The sequence below is a fragment of the Stylophora pistillata genome, chromosome 4 (genome assembly GCF_964205215.1).
Source record: "Stylophora pistillata chromosome 4, jaStyPist1.2, whole genome shotgun sequence".
NCBI classification, from domain to species: domain Eukaryota; kingdom Metazoa; phylum Cnidaria; class Anthozoa; order Scleractinia; family Pocilloporidae; genus Stylophora; species Stylophora pistillata.
In genome coordinates this window covers 43352821-43369839 of record NC_142522.1, presented here as the reverse complement: position 1 = coordinate 43369839, position 17019 = coordinate 43352821, and the positions used below count along the sequence as shown (strand labels likewise).

General features: G+C 37.2%; 2 protein-coding genes across 2 annotated transcripts; one reads left to right on the top strand and one right to left on the bottom strand.

The window, feature by feature from the left end:
• Window positions 1-96: 96 nt before the first annotated feature.
• LOC111333142 (NF-kappa-B inhibitor-like protein 1) lies at window positions 97-1345 on the top strand. Its single transcript, XM_022938664.2, has one exon. It carries the CDS (start codon window positions 201-203, stop codon window positions 1290-1292), a length of 1092 nt encoding a protein of 363 aa, XP_022794399.1. The 5' UTR covers window positions 97-200; the 3' UTR covers window positions 1293-1345.
• A 2528-nt stretch (window positions 1346-3873) lies between these two features.
• LOC111333150 (zinc finger MYND domain-containing protein 19) lies at window positions 3874-15243 on the bottom strand. The gene is made up of 10 exons (XM_022938673.2): window positions 15066-15243; window positions 14052-14111; window positions 11735-11841; window positions 10571-10635; window positions 9920-9998; window positions 9243-9342; window positions 7978-8038; window positions 7448-7506; window positions 6536-6601; window positions 3874-5893 (listed from the first exon to the last, which is right to left on the bottom strand). The coding sequence occupies exons 1-10, from the start codon at window positions 15117-15119 to the stop codon at window positions 5813-5815; spliced, it is 732 nt and encodes a 243-aa protein (XP_022794408.1). The 5' UTR covers window positions 15120-15243; the 3' UTR covers window positions 3874-5812.
• Between the last annotated feature and the right edge of the window lie 1776 nt (window positions 15244-17019).

Sequence of the window (17019 nt, the reverse complement as noted above, 5' to 3'; positions counted from 1 at the left end):
TATTCATTAAAATCCAAATGCACAACCTTTAACTTTTAATTAAAATTTTGTTGGCATTTGTTTTGTGGACCCTGGGAACGAGGTTACGTTGAGGTTTCTCATAGAAAGGCCTGGGTTCTCAAACCAACATGGCGACGTTGCTAACTTAGTCATCTTATAAAACCTTTTTCTCAAATTATCTTCCCATATAACTTGACCCAATGGGTAAGTCAACGGAAGAGAAACTTTTCTACTACGTAATGACGGGGAAACTTCATCGTGTGCGATCTCTTTTCAAGAAATACGAAGCTTCATATTTAATTGCCCTAGTCGATCGTAGACGCCGAACAGCTCTGCACGCTTGTTGTCTTCTTGGAGATGATGCAATAATGAGACTTTTGTTGAAGAAAGGAGCAGATGTACGAACTACAGACAGTGATGGTAATACACCTATTCATTTAGCTTTGAAATTCGCTATTCAAACGGTTCGATTCTCGACATACACTGATCTCATTGTACCATTACTCAACCGCTGTGACAATCCCCATGTTCTTGACGAATTAAACAACGAGGGAAAAACTCCCAGAGGGTACCTTGCCGATTTGAAAAGGGTATATGCCCAGAGAAGGGAAGAACTGGAGACTGAAAGGAAAGAGCGATGGCAGAAAGAGCAAGAGGAGAAGTTAAGATTGAAGGAAGATCTTGAGTGGGAAAGAAAACTACAGTTTGAAGAAAGCCAAGAAAGTTACAGTCATTATCGCCAGGATGATTACCTTGAAAACACACAGGAAACTTATGATGAGTGGGCTGATAGAATTACGTACGAAAGAAGACAAAAAACGGAAGCGAAGAAGCAACGGAAACGAGAGACAAGAAAGTCAAGTCGGCAACAAAATGAAAACGAACAGAAGGCGAGAGAAAGAACTAAACAACTTGAGAAGGAACACGAAGCTTACTTATCACGGATGTCCGTAGAACGTCAGAAATTGAAACTTTCAAAATCATTAGCAGATTATGAATCCAACTGCATAGCAGTATTCTGCAGTAATTCGACATTAAACCTCACCTTCGTCGAGATACCGTGGCCCACAAAGGGTGATACCAAAGCCATGATTACCCTTTTGAGAAATTGGTCAGAATTGAAAACGATAGAAGAAAAAAGAAAGTTTTTGAAAGAACAGCAAGTAAGATGGCATCCTGACAAATTTCTCCAAAGATGCGGTAACAGGCTTGATTCACTTGACAGAGTTAAAATAATTGAGCAAGTAAATGAACTTTCCAAAGAGATAAATGCTATGGTAGAGGTTGAATAATAATGGAAGCTACAGATGTAAATATGGTCAATAAAAATGATTTCAGAAACTGAGTTAATATTGTTTACTCCAACTTCCTCTCAAGTTGTGGTGCTTGGCTTATTGAGCCAGTATCAAGAGTGCATTAGTAATATGAGATTACCTTAGTGGCTTACAGGGTGATGCAATAAAGAATAATTAACAACTGTTATCTGAAGTGGAAAGGTTACTTTCCAGGACTAGCCTCTTACACCTAAGTGAATAGTTGTTTTAGTGTTACCTCATTAAAACAGTGAGATAATGTGGCACAAGATGTTTTTAACTAATTTATTCTTGCAAAAAATACAATATCTAAGCACACAAATTCCACACAAGTTGCCTGGAGGTGATCATCCTCGGAGACCCAGGGGCTGAGTGGATTTCAAGTTAGGGCATGAAGAGCCCCTGGGGACATTTTCTTACAAGACTAGTTCCAAACGGTCGCAGTCGTTCTGCCATCTGATTGGTGCCAGAAAATCTTTGTGTTTTTCTGCCCAATCAGAGTGAAGTGTGCTTTAGAGTCCTTTCGTGTGTTTTAACACGGACATATACTTGTAGCGCAGTTGCTTACCATGTTTGGTTGGACCGTGCGACAGAGATTTTCTTGTGAAAAGTTTCAGTCTCGGTACACAACGTAAGAGAAATCGATCAGAATGTCCGCGAAAATCTTACCGGAAAATTATACTGAATACTTTCGCAGGTATCACTAGAGAACGTGTTTTAAAGTTTGCGAGGTTTGTATACCACACGATGGTTGCAGTCATTGATATGTCGCTTTAAACGATAAACGAGATTTAAGCTTAAATCTTTCTAGATTTTTTGCATAATTTGCTGTGACTGAAACTTTGCCAATCTCGTGAAGTTATTTCCTCGCACGGGCCACGCAGGTATGTCGAGCAACTGGTACTTGCGAAACGTTCTGTGCATGCCAAACTCTAATCTCATCTTCGCTCGAAAAAAAAGAAAAGCTAAGCGTGGAAATATTTGCTTATTAGATGTGGGTAGATGACCCTGTACTACTAAGCTGACATTTGCAATAAAGCAAACCCGCCCTTTCCATCCAATATTTCTTGGTCTTTGGTTTTGTTTTTCCCACTGAAAACAGCATCGGATCGATTCCCAATGATCAAAGGTATTTAACTTGGTCTTCAGCAATCGACAGACTGAGGTGAAATGACAATGACCGAGGGACTAGAAGAGAATCCGTGGCCTTCCTAGCTCAAGAATTTCAACACTCTAGACAGCAGTTGAAAGATTAAACTCTTTCCAAACCCCTTCGGTAACTGCCCGAAAACATCTCTCCTTCCCACGATGTTCTCGTTAATAAGTTTTTGTTCAGATTTTAATTAGCAAACCGGAAACACAGCTAAGCTTTCTCTTAGCACTTGCTGGAGGTCGTCCACGAACTTAACGTTCTCTGCAACCTTGGCCGTATTGTGAATGACTTTACTACTAAGATTAGATTTTGGCGCGCAGAGAAAGCAGAAAGCTACGTAGGCGAAAGCGCCAGTTGCTCGACATACCTGCGTGGCCCGTGCGACGAAATAACTTCTAGTGATACCTGCGAAAGTATTCACTATAACTTCCGATAAGATTTTCGCGGACAATCTGATCGATTTCTCTTACTTTGTGTGCCGAGACTGAAACTTTTCATCTCAAGCAAATCTCTGTCGCACGGTCCAAACAAACATGGCGAGCAACTCTACTAGTATATGTCCGTGTTAAAACACACGAAAGGACTCTAAAGCACACTTCACTCTGATTGGGCAGAAAAACACAAAGACTTTCTGGCACCAATCAGATGGCAGAGCCACTGCGACCGTTTGGAACTAGTCTTGTAAGACAATGTCCCCAGGGGCTCTTCATGCCCAAACTTGAAATCCACTCAGCCCCTGGGTCTCCGAGGATGGGAGGTGATTAGCAAAGGATATAAAGAGTTTGAGTTGCCAATCAGTGGTACTTTCACCATATTCACAGTTTTAGTCTATATGAATATCAGAGACATAGTGAGATGCAAAGAGTGGTATCAGTGTGACAGAAGAAACTCAACATACACCCTTGCCAATGTTACAACATGGCTTTTGCACTGTCAGAAAAGACTGCCATAGAAGGAACTATAGAGGTATGATAGGGCTAAGCTACTGGTCAAAAGGGCTGAACAAATGCCCAGACAAGGAATTTGGCAGGGATTTTTCAGGAGTAAAACTCCCTTGCATTTTTCTTTTCCCTCCATTAATGTACATCCCCTGAGGTAGGAGGAAAGTGTCCTTGTTTTTCCCTTGCTTGCCCTCTTTTTTTTCTCTTTGTTTTTTTTCAAACATCCCCACACTGACCACCTAAACAGTGTATGCTACAAGGAAAGGCATCCCTCACATTTTAGTCTTGAAAATTCATGAAAATATTTTGTTTGCTACTACTGTAAAGACTACTACAGTGGGGACAATTGAAAAGGGTGTTGGGGATGGATTTCCCTGTTGGAACTATTTCAGCCCCCCTCTCCCCACCCCTCACACCCCAAAATCAGATTAAAAAAAAATCACAAGAAGACTTGGAACAAAACACATAAACATGTCAATAATGATTTAATTCATTATTTAACAACTGTACAGTTCCACCATGGATCAAACATTCAACAGAGAAACAAATAGGTAACTCTCTCCCAAGTTCTAAATATCAATTATTTGCTTTGTCTGCCGTACATTTTTTACAATTTTAGCTCTAGGAAGTTGGTAATAACTCTAATGATATACCAAGGAATTTTTTTTTCCTTCTGTCATGACCTGTCTGGCTGAGAGCATAACTACTTCTTGGTCATTCCCAGGAGGGAAAGGATTAAGATGGCCAGGAACAAGATCAAAAATTTTTTTCCTTAAATTGACATTTGCTGTGAGCAGTATTAGATCAATAGAACATCTAGCCCAGAGATGGGTTAACAAGAAAATTCCAGTTAATCTAAGTCTGGTTAATAGACAGTAGAATCTTAACACTAAATGCTTGAAACAAATCTTTTGAAAATTATCAGAAGCAATTTCTTGAGAAAGTTTATCTTAAGATAGGAGTGTGAGAATAATCAACCTTTAATCACGAAAGGTGTCATGAAAAAGGTTTAAGTCATGTTGCATGTTTCAGGTGTTAAGTTAGTTAACGGGAACATCCACTCTTAACATATAGTGCTCAAAATGTTCCAAATGTACTCCTAAATAGATCTGGCACATTAACCAGAATTTTGTTCAGATGACAGCAATTAAGCATCAACAAGAGTCAAAAACCATACTGCGTGCACCAAGCAACCATTACAGGTTACCAAGCAACCATTGCAGGTTACCAGCCCAAAGTGCATTGTGCACTATTCTAGATGGTGGCTGCTGGAAATTCAAAGTTGTTGCTAGAACCTTGTTTGGAAAACAATAAAAAATCAGATTGCCTGGTAAGGCAATTTTTTTTATGCCGGATCTATTGAGACGTACATTTGGAACTTAACATGTACACTGTAGCACATTATAACACAACCAAAGTAAAGCGTGCGCTCTGATTGGTCCATTTAACGTCCCCCATTTGCCCATGGGTGTATGCTGCTGACGTGAGCAAATGCAAAGACTATTTTTCCGTGCGCGCTTGTTTTTTTCTGGTCACGTAAGATTTGTTAAATAAAAGGGAACTCTTTAGCTACAATGTATCAATGTTATGTTATAAAACAAATGGTAAACACCACAGCGTACACTATTGAGTTATGGATGCACTTGGGAGGTTTGCTAAGCACTCAAGAAGCTAGAGTTGCTCTCGGCTATCGCCTTGAGCGACTCTTACGCTTCTTTTGCGCTTAGCAACCTCCCACGTGCATCCATAACTCAATAGTGTACGCTGTGGTGTTTACCATTTGTTAAATAGTGAACAGTACTACAGCAGCAGAGGAGGGAGAGAAAAACGTAGGTTTGGGTCATGTGATGAACTCTGCCCGACCAAAACAAACCTCTCCTGTTTTTTCACTCCTCCACTTTTGTCCTTAGGTCCTGCTGTTTGCTTTTTTGCTCCTGTTTACCACTCAAACACCTGGAACACAGTATTATTGCTGGAATATCAGCTTCACTTCAAATGTCTAATTCAAGGGATTCACACTACAACTTGTCAAATTGAAGGTTGCATGATACTTCAAAAAATAACAAGCACATAATTATATAAATAAACCTACTTTAGAACAGAACAACACAATAAAATGTACAGTCATGCAAATAGTGTTATTTCTAACCAATTGTGCTCATTACAAACACAAACTTTTTTTGTGTCCAAAGCCAAACTAGAGAGTGTGTATGTGGATTCTTTTTAATACCTAATAAATGACAAGTGCAGTATCTGAAGTTCACTTTAATCATTCTTGTTATAAAATCAAGCAATAAAATAAACTAAGGTTACTCTCCTATCAGACAAATTGAAAGTAATGTGTAGTGTGACATGTATTGTGTACATGTTAACATAATGAACAAAAACAACCATCACACTTCAGCCTAACGCTCAGGGAACATGTCACAATTGATTCTCTGTCTGGCCTTTTCCTTGCAGTGCTTCTTGTGAGAAGGCCAATCTCTCTGAAGAAATAAAACACAAGGATTGACCATCCTCAGGATAAGTTCATGATTTCATATTTGAATTAGGTTAGGGTATCATCATCAGATTAACTCTTTAGCACCCACAATCTGATGGTTAATTCTCCTGCTAGCTGCTACACATTTCCTTTCCATTAGTTAGTGAGAGAATTTGGTGTTAGATCAAGGAAATAACTTTTATCTGATTAGTTTGTGAGTACCCTTCTCACCTGTTTGCTGAAATATTATGGGGAAAACTTGCATGTTCATCACTCTTGGGAGTTTAAGGCCTTGGTTCTCTTGAGAGATCCCCAAAAAAACTGGTCTTAATTTGAGGAGAGATCAGAGATGCCAATTTTGGAAAATGGAAATCTGGAAATGCTTGACTTTGGAACCCCCTCCCTTCCCTCCCTTCCCTCCCTCCCTTCCCCCCCCCCCCAGTTAATTCAAAACTGACAACTTTGTGCCACTCTCTCCTCACAAACTAAAATTTGCCACAGGATATCCAAAACTTGAAAACAGAAAACCCAATAATCTTTTTTTTAATCAACAATATTTACTTCCTTTGCACTCTGTAAGACAGTGTATATACCTAAAATTTTAAACTGATACTGTTTAATTTTTTTTTTCTGTAAACGGACCTACCTCTTGACAAAGAGGTCCACAGTATCTGACCTGCTGGCATTGTCCACAAATGCTGAACTCTCGTAGCTACAACCAAAGAATACACCTGACTTTCAATGAAATAATCATACACTCAGTGCCAAAATAAGCAAGAAACATTGGAAGAACAATCTTGAGTTTTGTGTCTTTATGGCTCAACAATGCAAGTGCAAATTGGATCTTAGCATACAACCTTCAAACTTAATTAAAACATATAATTAGTTTCCATATTTACATAATACAGTTAACCCCATAACCCAATACAAGTGACTGCCTTCTAATTTCTCTTTACAGTTTCACCCTTGAGTCAAATGTAAAGGTCATGAGAATAATGAAAATGATCACCAATCTAAGAAGCTCCTGATCATCAAACAAATTCTCCTTGTTATTACCACAGGAAATGTAAAGAGATCAGTGTGAAGAATATGAATGTTAATGTTACTATGTCCAGAACTAAGCTGGGAGAAAATTTTCAGGGGGCTACTGAGCTACTTGGCACTTTAAAAATGGGTACGTACTTTCAAACAGGGTATGGTTTACAAAGTCCTGGGTCTAAAAAAGGGAATAGTTTTCCTCTGTCAATAATAGCACTCTTTATTCAAATACCTTTTGAGAAGTCATATCACAGTCATCTTGTTAATAGCCATGTTACTAAGAGGATGATGTGGCGATTGTGGAGAGGTGGCCACAGAAAGAAAGTAAGGTTGTATAAAAAACAAGAAAAGTGACAAACTCCTTGCTCATGTACCAAATTAAAACTAATTGTCATTTTAAGCTGATTAGCAGGAAGGCCAGCCAGCTGACAAGAGATGTCCAGTCAGTACTTTCTTTTAATTAGCAACTAGATACTGAACTTTAAGTTTGATGATCAACTAATCAAGAGTTGAGACTGACCTCAGTTTCCATTTTACAACAGGGGGGGTAATGGCACTCGTAAAAGGACAAGGTGTCATCTAGAAGAAAGATAAGAAAATTAAGGAGAGTTTAAAAAATTTAATGATTCCATGATGTAATACACAATATACTTTCCACTCCCTTTTAAAAGTAGTACATCTGCAATATTCTCAATGCAATATCAGAAAATAAAACAAAAATGTGTGACAATAGCTGAGAAGTGAAAAATGCAGGTGATTATCCAAGCTGACCCAAACCTCCCTTGCTTTTCCACTTCAACATTACTATTGCAGTGTTAACTATTTCATTCTGTTTGAGTGATCATCAGTCAAGGAAAATAATTGATCAGAACACACAATAATGTGAATCAAAATACAAGAAAGCCAACAGCATTAACTTTAGAAAAAACTCTGCAGATCTAGAGACAGACATTGTTAAAAAAAAAAAAAAAATAAAAAAAAAAAAAGAGGCAAAACCAGTGTCACTGATCATCTGAACATTGTAGATTAAACAAGTTTTAAATTTCTCACCTTCTTCTATTACTTGTTCCCCATTTGCATTATAACACTTGTAGTTTAAATTCATAAAATGCTGTGAATTCAACAGAAGAAAAGCCATGTCAAAAGTTAGTAAGACATCAGGAACTGTACTCAACCAGCATGTCAGCAGGTCATCCAAACATTATCCTGTCTGCCCCTCCCATGCAGTCAGTAGTACATGTCATGGTGCACTATTTGACATGCAGACATCAATAAATTATGATCCTCATTTTACTTCTCATCAAGTTAATGAATGTGTCTTTTACACTATGTGATTAAACCTAAAGTATTCCCTGGCAAGCCATACAAAAGAAAAAGGCTGAGCACTCCCTTAACCTGTGGATAAACCCCACATGGCTATGGCTCTAATTGCAAATAATTCTATTGGTCCTGATCTTATGCTTGGAGCAGCTACACTCAACATCTTTAGATAATTAAGCTCTTTTGCTGACTGTCTTCAATCAATGTTTTCCCATCTATACATTTACACCTCCATTAACCAATTGATGCTTAAGTGTGACTAGGATCTAATTTTCCCTAACAATATCACCTCTGAATCACACATTCAATGTGTGATTCAGAGGTGATATTGTTAGGGAAAATTAGATCCTAGTCTCACAGGGCTTAAAATTAACTTTTTTTTCCAGTAGCCACTTGGCTCCTAAATATTTTAAAGTGGTAGCCAATTCCAAAAAGTTGGTGGCCATTATGACACACACACGCAAGATTTTTTTTTGCCCTGTCACTATACTAGATAGGTTATCATATCATAGTGATACTGTCATACAAACATCAAAAATGAGCCTGCTAAATTTGCACGAGCTACAAAGAGGACACTAGAGATGGCGTCTAGTTTGACATCGTGCACGTGCTGCATTTTGGAAACGAGCTTAACGAGGAACTTTGCTGCAGATTTATCTTTGCAAATCTTCAACAATCACTAGATCTCTAGGTAAGGTGTGATTAGAAATTTTAGTTGCCAATTTGGCCACTAATTTTCAGGATTTGGTCGCCAAAGTGAAAAATTTAGTCACATTGGCGCCTGTATTAGGTGCAATTTTGCACCCTGCATTAAGGTCAGGAGAATAAAGGAAATGATAATTAACTAAAGAATTTCTTGATTGTTTAAAACAAATGATCCTTGTCATTACCTTAAGAAATGTACAAAAAACAGTCTGGCAAATATGCATACTGATGTCAGGGTGTTAGGGGTAAAAAAGAGTAAGCAAAATTTTGTAGATGACATGCCCTTGTACCTCATGTTCTGCCTCAAATGGGGGCAATCTACACACAGCCATCCAGTATAATCTTTGGTCTTCCCGAGGTTCACTCCCACAGTTATTACTATGACCAGCACTGAAATGTAAAATTCAATATTCAATTATCCCACAACAATACTGGTTCTGCCATGACTAAGTAGATAAAAGTAAACAATTGTACATCTTGGTTAGTAGATACAAAGAATTAATCTCCAACAAGGGATATAACGTCATTCCTTCAAAAAAGATTGCATGCCAGACTTTCCAAATTACTTAATTATCTGAGGTAACTCTGGAATTGAAATACAAATTGAAATAATTCCCATATTTTGAAGAGAAAGGTAGTACTGGTATTACAAATTCCCATATTTTGGGAACTAAATATTCTATTCAGGACATGCAAATATCTTCATTAGAGGTCACTAATTGCTTTTAGCTTGTGTTGTCTTTTGAAAATCTTTCTCTTAAAACTCTTACAGTAAAAAAAGGAGGACCAGAAGATTACAATCAGGCTTGCTTAAGCTTCCCCCTGCATCTTGAGTCATCTCCTTTTGATAATTTACATCTTAGTAGATGTTACAATTATAATAACAATTATAGTAATTATAACAATTATAATAATATTATAATAATAACAATAACAATTATAAGATCAACACATCTGCTGTACATACTTATCAGCACTGTTCGACTTCACTTTGGAGTCTTTACTTTGAGGAGACGGTACTACACACAAGTTATTTAATCTGTTGTCTGCGATAAAACAAAACAGTGAAGATAGAGTCAGTTAATATCAGTTATGTGAAAGCTGTTCAAATTGTTCCAATGCATGATAGGCAATGATGTGATAACAGACAATCATTTAAGAAGTGAAACATGTATTAAATATGCAGCAAATGCATTTTAATACAAAATAACTTTGCCATTTTGTAAGCTCTGTGTACAAAGTGCAGTGGATATACAAACTCCTTGTCTGAAAGTATGAGGTCTGAGCCCTGGCTGCATCAACAAAACCAAAAATGGATCTGCACAGACCTGCTCAGATTCATTCAATAATGGCCAGTGTCACAACTGAACCAGGATGAGTCACAAGAGATGTTACAAGTGTCTCTTGATAGTCAGCCATTTTGGAAGGGGAGGGTGTTAAGGACTTACACAACATCATAACATCTCTAGGGCCTATTGTTTCTTTATGTTTGTAAAATGTTACAATAACTAACTACTCTCTGAATTAACTCAAATTTGTTTTTTAACTTTAAAAAATTCCTTCAAATCTCAGAGTTTTGTCTTGGAAATGTTTTTTCAAAAGTTCTGATAAAACTTACCGACTGTTACACCATTTTTGTGACAAACACTAAAGCCAGGTGCTATGCCACCACAATGTCTTTCCCTACCGTGGAACAACAACAAAGGTATTGAAAGAAAAAATAAGTGTTTACAGAAGATAAATGAATGAAATGATTCTGTTCATACAAACTCCACCCTGAGCTCTGCATCCTGTTTAATCAGACAATGCATAAAAAATCCATTCTAAATTCCTCAATGACTTTCCATTACATTCAACATGGTTTAGAATTCTATTGGTTATGATGTTACCTTCTTTAAATTCATACATTCATGGACCTCAAAAGTGCACATTTTATTGCTATAATTATATTATCATTAATTCACATGTCAATTAAACTTTACTTGTACCCGTCCGATAAAATATATTATGTAATCTCTAGATCACATTTATAAATTATTTGTTATTACTCTTCATTAGCTTTTATCATTAACAGTTCCTACTTTTTAGCAAATGAAACACTTGTATAATGAGCCTTGGGCTTGGTAGATTGGAGACCACTCCCCATGTATTGGATGTTAAATAAATTACCTTATCTCATCTTATCCTACTTATCAGAGAAATACTATCAAAATTATGAACCTTTAATATACACAGTTGTTATCAAATTGTCATGATTATCTCTACAGAGTCCTGTGCACAACAGTAACAGGTATGTATCACCCTACCACAGTACCAGGGGTTTCATTACATTTTTTCAGCAGGAGGGCAACTGGTTTTCACAGGCAGGCAAAACTTTTTTTAATTGAACTTCTTTAGAAGATAAACTTTCCTCCAGAGCATCAAACCAGGTGGGCAAAACCGTCCTCACAACTGGCCAATTTGCCCAGTGTGAGGCCCTAATTGAAACCCCTGCTGTATTTCCTCTACTGTAGACAACTGAGATTTCACTTGTTTATCTGAGGCAGGGCTTGACACTAAGAGTAGCCCACTAGCTCCAGACTAGTAGAAATTCAGTTTTGGCTAGTGGTTTTCAATTTCTACTAGCCAGTAGACAAATGTCCTGCTTCTAAATTGATTAAAAGTTTGTTAAGAGTGAGTTAACTTTATTGAACAAAAAAGGCATGACTCAATTCTGTTTAAGATTGTTGTGCTGATCTAGTTTATTAGGGCTAGCCAGGGAGGCAACAAAACAATTCCTCACCAAATATATTCATGAAAATAGCATCCACTTGTTCCTTCTCTTGACAAGTCAAATGCATATGCAAAGATGTTAGCACCATTACCATCTTTATTGACATCAACTTTTGCCTGATGAAACAATACAAAGCTTTTACAGTAAATCCACAAACTATAAACAGGGAAAAGGAATCCATAAAGCATAAATCAAGTGCAATGACAGGATGCTATATATAATTTTCGATGCAAATCAAGTACATATTATATTAATAAGTCACTTTTCCAAGACACCTTGCAGGTACATGCACATCTTCAAATAAGCAGTTTGGCTTTATATGACTATGTTTTGTATACCAGTTACACCACAAAACAGTAATGTGACCTATTATGTCTTTCAGTTATATATATCTCTCTGTGCGTCCTGCTAAGTTCGAAAGTTTGTTGTATTTGAAGTCTTCCCCTCTATTTGCATCCAGAGATAAAATTAATATCATAATAATCTTGTTTTCTTGGTCACTACTGAAGTCACGGACCCTTGTTTTTTACCGCTTGGATTTATGGTCTGCATGTTTTGCCTTTGGGCTATAAATGCAAGCTGATAGATAGAGAGATAGTCTTTATTTTAAAACGATGAGTGTTAAAGCTACATGAGCTTGTGGGGTCGTTTGTAATTAACTAATCACTAAATGTACTAAAAACTAAAACCTAGGGGTATGTAGAGAACGTCTAAACTTAAACCAGTGGTGCTTACGAATGTGGAATTGTAAACATAAATTTAAATATATACAAAGTCATCTTTTTTAAAATTACAAGTGGATGCAGATGTTATCTCAAAACTGAATTCAATAAAATTAACTAAAGATTTGAGCTTTAGCCTGAGGTCACGATATGAAATATTTTTTGTCAGGGCACTACAATTGTTGGTCACTGCATTCCACAGGACCGAGCCTCTAAACGCGACAGAGTCTTTCATGTAGCGCATGTTAAAGCATGGAACAATTAAGGAAGCCCAAGCCCGAGTTGAATAATTTGTGGCCCATTTCTTAAAAATCAGATTGATTAGTATAGCAGGTAACCTATCAAGGAAAGCTTCATGAAAACAGATAAAAATGTCTGATTTATAATAAATAGACAGAGTTGGCCATTGGGCCCGTTGTAGGACATCAGCAGATGCCATGTCTTTCGGCAAATTAAAAATAAGTCTCGCAGCCCTACAATGAAGTCTTTCCAGGGTCTGAAATAAGTCGGAATTGCAGCAAGATCCTTACAGTATAAGACCATAAGCCACTGAACATTCCTAGGGAGAAATCTTGACTTCTTAATAAGTAATCCTAGTCTTTTAGCAAATGATGTTTTAAGTTCCAGCACATGCGGAGTCCAGGTCAGTTTCTCATCAATGGTCATTCCAAGTAATTGTGATTTCGATACCCATTCAATTGTAGAGTTTCCAATGAAGATTGGAGGGATGTTATCCGGAGCTGAAAAGTGAGGTCAATAACTTAAAGTGCAGACCTTGGACTTGGTTAGTAAGAGGTATAAAATTCAAAATGCCTGTGGTATCAATTTGATTTTTCAGTGTGGCAGTGCTTCCCTCTGGCTTGCCTTGGGTGGTCAACTCAATTTCACGTATGTATCTCACTAAAAGCTGGCTGCTCATGCTGAGTACCTTACTGGCAATGTGAGCAACTTGTAATGATTAGCACATTTGTCACATCCTCAAAAAAATGCTCGCTACAAAAGTGTAAATAAAGTCATCAATTCAAAGATTGAAAGAAAAAAAAAATTGTTGTAATAATTAGACATTTATACTATTGTACCAAAAAGCTGAGGTGGCTCTGAATGGAAAGTATAAAATTTCTTAAAACTTTGTAGAAGATGGCATTTTGATATGCTGATTACAATTCTAGAAAAATGGTGGTCATCAAACTCATTTTGAGTAACAGACTGTATAATTATATGGAGAGCTAACATTAAAGGCATTTCTAAGATACTGTTTTGTTACCATGGTAACCTTACATGTCAAAAAATTATTCAGAGTACATACAAATAATTGGGCTTTTTTTACTTTGTTTTCAAGGAAACAGACAAATATTTGTTTGATTCAACCATCCATAAAAGAATTGGTGTTCAAAAATAACAAAACCATTTTGAGCCCACCCTAACAATTCTACCTTTAACAAACTGTATAATTTACAAATGATTCACCATAGCAATTTGTTGTCAATGGTTTATAAAACATAATTTTGAGTAAACCCCACATTGGCAACCCAAACAAATTGATAAACACCAGAGGGTGTTATTGAGTAGGTGTGAGAAGAGAAAATAATATTGATATCACTTACCTCAAATCTAAACTTTTTAACTAGATGAACATCTTTTTCATCAAGAAGAGAATATTTATGCTGAAAAGGAAGGAAAGAAAAGAAATAGAGAGTGAGACAAAAAATTTAAATGATGTAAAAGCATGAAGAATTTTGTTAATAGTTAACAAAAGGTAATTGACTTCCTGTCATAGCACTAAATAACAAAACACTCAAAGCATTAGATGAGGGGATGAAGAACTGAGCAATGAAAAATGTTCTGTTCTAGAGAAATGGTCTTGAGATTGGATTTGTACCCACCACCAAAGACTAAACCACAAAGGAGTAAACTAGGTGAATTATTCTGCTCTTTGGATATTTTAGAACAACATCTTTACTCTCTTGATGCCTTGGGCTATTAAAATTTACAACAAGCTTTGTATCCTATCAGTAGTTGTCATTAGCTTTAACGTAATACACAACTCCAAGAGCTATGAAATTTCATTTACATTGCAATAACTTAAACTACTACTCCCTTTGTTGGAGTCTACTACTCTCTCTTATCAGGCTGATTTCCAATACATGAAGATCGAAAGTGGGAGCCACAAAACTGATAATGATTATTCATGGCTGCAATGAGAAACTAAGAGATTCCTCAGCGGAAACTCTCCCCAGAAGATGTCCCTGAATGCTGTAAATTCTTCCTCTAAGCCTTTCGAGCGCTGTAAATCTTAGACGAGACTTCACCTACATTTGAGATTTTGATTATTGAGCTGAAAAGGGCTCCTCTTTCACCTGTATGTCACTCTAAACTGTACATCGATTTATTTCCAACTAATTCTCCTCAGAATGAATTACTAGATATTCAGATTCTTTAACATTAGCCGAACTCTGCACATGAAAAATCAAACAAGTGGACTACTTACGAGACGACTGAAAAAACTGATCATAAGAACATAAAAAAATAAACTTCCAGGACTACAAATTGACTCAGTTCTTGATCCGATCAGATACTGAGGTAAGTAAATGAAACCAGTCGACACTTTCCGCACTAACCTTGCCACCAGCCTTGCCAATGTACACAATCCCTAGCTTTTGTCCTGCTTGCATTATTCCATAGAATGGGGTTTCCCACACCGAAATAGAAATCCCTACAACAAGACTGACATGGCGAATTCGAAGTTCTGCGCTTCACACCGCCACCTTGATCAGCGGTGCCGTTTTCAGCTTGGTAACCACGCTATCTCAAATGTAACTTGGCCCCGTGGAGAGTTTCAAAGCTGACGTTTCGAGCGTTAAGCCCTTCGTCAGCGTGGGTTGAGTGTGTTTAGATCCAGAAAATGAAACTACACTATTGGTGGGAACATTGTGACAAGGAAAACAAAAATAAATTAGTTGAATGAAAAGAGTGGGGATTGGGAGTGCCGATTTGAAGGATAAATTTAATTTTCTAAAGTTTTGCCTAAATGTAAGTAAACACCGCAAACCGCCATATGCTGTTTAGAATGATTAGGCAGATTAAAGTGTCGAGCGACTGGTATGCATGCATCTTTGTCATTTCTTTTAACGTCGCGAAGGTGTTCTCAGAATCGGTCATCTAGCCAGTCGTCTTCCTGTTTCACCAATATATATATCAATTTGCAATAAGTGCACGTTATGCAGTAGATCGCCATTGATGGAGGTGCAAGTGAAGTGATCAGTAGTCTTAATCAGGAGCCCATTCCTGTCTTAATCGATCGTTTGGGTCCTGATATTTTATCAAAGTTATGAATGAAAGGACAAGTTTTACATCGTGCGCTTGCTGGGTTTGTCATTAGTTTTTTGTTAACCTCTGACTAGAAAGTTGCCTAATTTTTTTTTTGGTCCGGCGCATTTGAATTAAATAAGTGGAAGTTGCGGAAAGGACAATACCTGTCTCTGAATCGTTGTGAAGTAATTTAAAGAATGATGAATTTAGTCGCATGATTGTGAGGGTGAAATATGAGAGTGAATGGAAAGCGGTCGGTATTTTCCTTGTGACCATGAGTGCTGACTGTCGATCGATCAATTTGTTGGGCGCGGTGGTGTCCCGCTTGAACGACAGAAACAGGATGGTCACGTTTTTTCAAAAACTGGCACATTGCCTCTGATTTGTCGGGAAAAAAAATCGAAGTCATCGCTACAGTTTTTATTCCTGATATTCGCGATTTTTTTAAAAGTCCTTTGACTTTAGAGAGTTGTTGTCAAAAGGAAAAAAAACTTAGGCTGATTTTGGCTCGAAGTTTTTATTAAAATTAAACTAAAAGAAAGAATTTGAAAACAATGCAACGCTTCCATTTTGTTCGGAAACGTTTTCCCGAAAAGCAACAAATTTCAACCTTTTCATACTCCATGATCTCTAAAGGGTTGTACGTTACTGACTTTGAAAATGAGAAACCTGGCCGCAGTACAAGAAAAAAAATCATTTGACCTTGTTTATATTCCCTGGCTGAGCTGTGACATAAAAGACGTTGATGGTCTCTTTGTTACAGGGTTAATAATGGTATTCGATCAGATGGAAAGCTCCTAGTTCGAACAGTACACGGAAACTCTTCCATTGATATGAATCCTCCTCTAGCCACAAAACGTTCATGGTTGTCTTAGACTTAACAGCTGGGTTCTGGGTATATGTGCAGTGAGAAGTTTGAGAGAAAACTTTTTCCTCCTTGAGTTACTTTTGGAGCTCGATGGCACCGCCTAATAGGAGGCAGAGGAACAGTTTCGGTTACAAGTTTATCCCTTAGGGATTACAAAAATGTCTATAACATTACAGATGCCAAGCAGAACATGTTCAGTCAGTTCATGAACACTTTTTCTTCCATAAAATGCCTTCTCAGCATGAGAATAAAAACTGTAGTACAAAGGAAAAAAAGAGAAAAAAAACCGCACAATTTATGAGAGTGAAAGTGATTTCCATACTAAGTATATGGTAAAATCAACATACGATGAACATATTGATGTTTGTGACTTAACTGAACACTGGCAATATTGC